At 41.8% G+C, this 2,500-nt stretch overlaps 1 protein-coding gene across 3 annotated transcripts in view; it reads left to right on the top strand.

Moving 5' to 3' along the window:
- LOC137987712 (uncharacterized) overlaps positions 1 to 2,500 on the top strand; it is an 82,795-nt gene that overhangs the window by 26,654 nt on the left and 53,641 nt on the right. For all 3 annotated transcript variants that reach the window (XM_068833784.1, XM_068833785.1, XM_068833783.1), the window contains exons 4-6: positions 1 to 52; positions 981 to 1,106; positions 2,000 to 2,405. The exon at positions 1 to 52 is cut by the window's left edge and continues 346 nt beyond it. In XM_068833784.1, coding sequence (XP_068689885.1) covers positions 1 to 52; positions 981 to 1,106; positions 2,000 to 2,405 — 584 coding nt within the window. The remainder of the gene's footprint in view (positions 53 to 980; positions 1,107 to 1,999; positions 2,406 to 2,500) is intronic.

The raw sequence follows: 2,500 nt of genomic DNA, 5'->3' as shown, positions 1-2,500 counted from the left end.
AGAGGCAGGCTAATGGGTATCGTGGCGTATGATCAATCAAGGCAACCTCCAGGTATGGTACCTCACCAACTAAGTGACCAATCAGCTGAACATAGAATAGCACGAGTATTGAATAAGTGGAATGGAGTGTTTCCAGTAGGACAGGCGTAACCTATCATTCTCAAAGGGACATCCATCAGACCATCATAGAGACTGACGAACCTTGCTTAGAGACTTTTGTCAATTGGCTGTTGTAACTCCACTGAAATGCAAACATCATAGTGCCCAAGTTTTAACCCAAACACGACTCCGCCGTCTCAGGAAAAACAAGGCTTAAAATTCATTCTTTTCATAAGTCCATGACTTTCTTTGGAAAAGCCACGCTTTAGAACAAATAACGAGCCCTTGAAAAGGTTCGATTGATGTCCCCTAATTGTGACAATGTCCCCGCTTAGCGTACTCAACAGATATCCTGCGATATACGAATTTTTGGCTGTCGCAGAGAAAAATGGTAGTTTTTCCAGTCAGAGCGCACTTAGCGTACTCAAAAGATATCCTGCGATAATTATACGTAATTTTGTGTGTAGCGGGGAAAATTGGTAGTTTTTCCAGTCATAGCGCGCTTAGTGACTCAAAAGATATCCTGCTTTGTCATCAATGTGTTGAATAATAAAAAAAAAATATCCTGCTCAATCTTGTTGAGTATCGCCCAATTTTAGCCAACTCGGCCTACGGCCTCGTCGGCTAAGTATCAGGCGATATTCCGAGCGATTTCACGGGATAATTGTTAAATATGTGAAGTACATATAACCTGTGAATGACGGATTCAATTAAAAAAAGAACCTTGGAGTTGTGTACGCAACTTCAACAACTGCAAAGGACTCTCTAGACTAAGAATTACTCAAGGCTACTGATAGTCTTGCTTTCTTTTCAAATAACTTGTAAAGAATTCAGATAAAGTATCAGCAGTTGTTGTTGTTGTTTTTTTTGTTTCTTTAAAGTCTCAAATCAGTGTGCCGTAAACAATGGAGGCTGCAGCCATTTCTGTGTGGTGACATCATCTAGTCACCAGTGTGTCTGTCCTACTGGTTTTGCACTGAAGCAAGACGGGAGAACATGTGAAGACAGTAAGTCGTTTCTTTCCGCTTCCTAAGGCATTCTTTTTATTTTCATGTATTTCCTTTTTTAGAGCGGGGTTGGCGCAGTGGTGAGAGCACTCGCCTCCCACCAATGTGGCCCGGTTTCGATTCCCTGACCCGCGGTCATATGTGGGTTGAGTTTGTTAGTTATCTACTCAGCTCTGAGGGGTTTTTCCCCGGGTACTACAGTTTTCCCTTCTCACCAAAAACCAACATTTGATTTGATTTCTTGTGATTCAGTTTGATTTGTAGCCTCGTCAATTAGTAAAGCCAGAGGCATTCTCACTGATAAGTCGGGCTTTTAATATTTGATGGCCGGACATGCTAGTGCCAGGAATCCCCTCTTACGGTTCTGTCAACTGAAGGCTGCGTGAAATTCTCGCTTCGATAACTCCCTGATAAATATTTTAGTGAGGTAAGCAAGAACAAAACGTTGAAAAACGTTTAAGGAGAAAGCTTGCGACAAGTTCCACTGGAGAAAGCATATACTTAATTAGTACCCTCAAAATATAAGTTAAATTGCGAAGCTATTCTTGGGTTTTTCCTGGACATAAATTGATGTCATTGCTGAGTAAAGACCAGGGTCAACATGCAACAGGCTGTTGAAATGTTAGCCTAATCGAAAGGATGGTGAATAGTTAATAAAAATGTATGTTACTGGAAAAATATCGGTCCCGCCAAAGATTTCAAAAATTTAACAAAGTATCACAGTTTTCACAGTCTCTAGTTATCTCGCGCAGCAACTTTTTTTTTCTCTTGATTTCTCTTGCAAAGTTAAGAAAATGTTTTTTCGCAGGCAACTAGGGTGCCTTTCCTAATGAGTCAATAAATGTGACGAATTTATCGTCCGCTATTTCCCTAACTGAATGTTTCCTTAACAGAGATGAAGAAGTTCTTTCTATTCACTGACGCTGATGAAAAGTCCACCAATATTATATCACTGGACGTCAATTATTTTGCCGCCAAGAGATTGTTCTCCCATCTTGGAAACCAACGCCCCATTGCTCTGGACTTTGACCCTGTTGAAGATCGCGTGTACTGGACAGACGTGGAACAAGGTCTTATACTTAGCGCTTTTTCAAATGCAACTGCGTTAAAAATTTTATTTCGGTGCAACGTGAACGTACCGGACGGCATAGCTATTGACAAGGTGGGGCGAAACATCTATTGGTCAGATACAGGAACCAATCGAATTGAAGTGGCTCGACTAGATGGGACGAAAAGGAAATTGCTGATCAAAGATGGGCTTGATGAACCAAGAGCAATAGTGCTCGATGAGAGAAATGGGTGAGTTGAGGCCCCCGGCTTTGATGTTTCTGTGATCGCTTGGGATTTACATGCACCGAGTGGCCCCCAACCTGGAGGAGTTGCCCTTTGTCAAG

This window comes from Montipora foliosa, unplaced genomic scaffold (genome assembly GCF_036669935.1).
Source record: "Montipora foliosa isolate CH-2021 unplaced genomic scaffold, ASM3666993v2 scaffold_382, whole genome shotgun sequence".
NCBI classification, from domain to species: domain Eukaryota; kingdom Metazoa; phylum Cnidaria; class Anthozoa; order Scleractinia; family Acroporidae; genus Montipora; species Montipora foliosa.
This window is presented reverse-complemented; position numbering and strand designations above follow the sequence as displayed.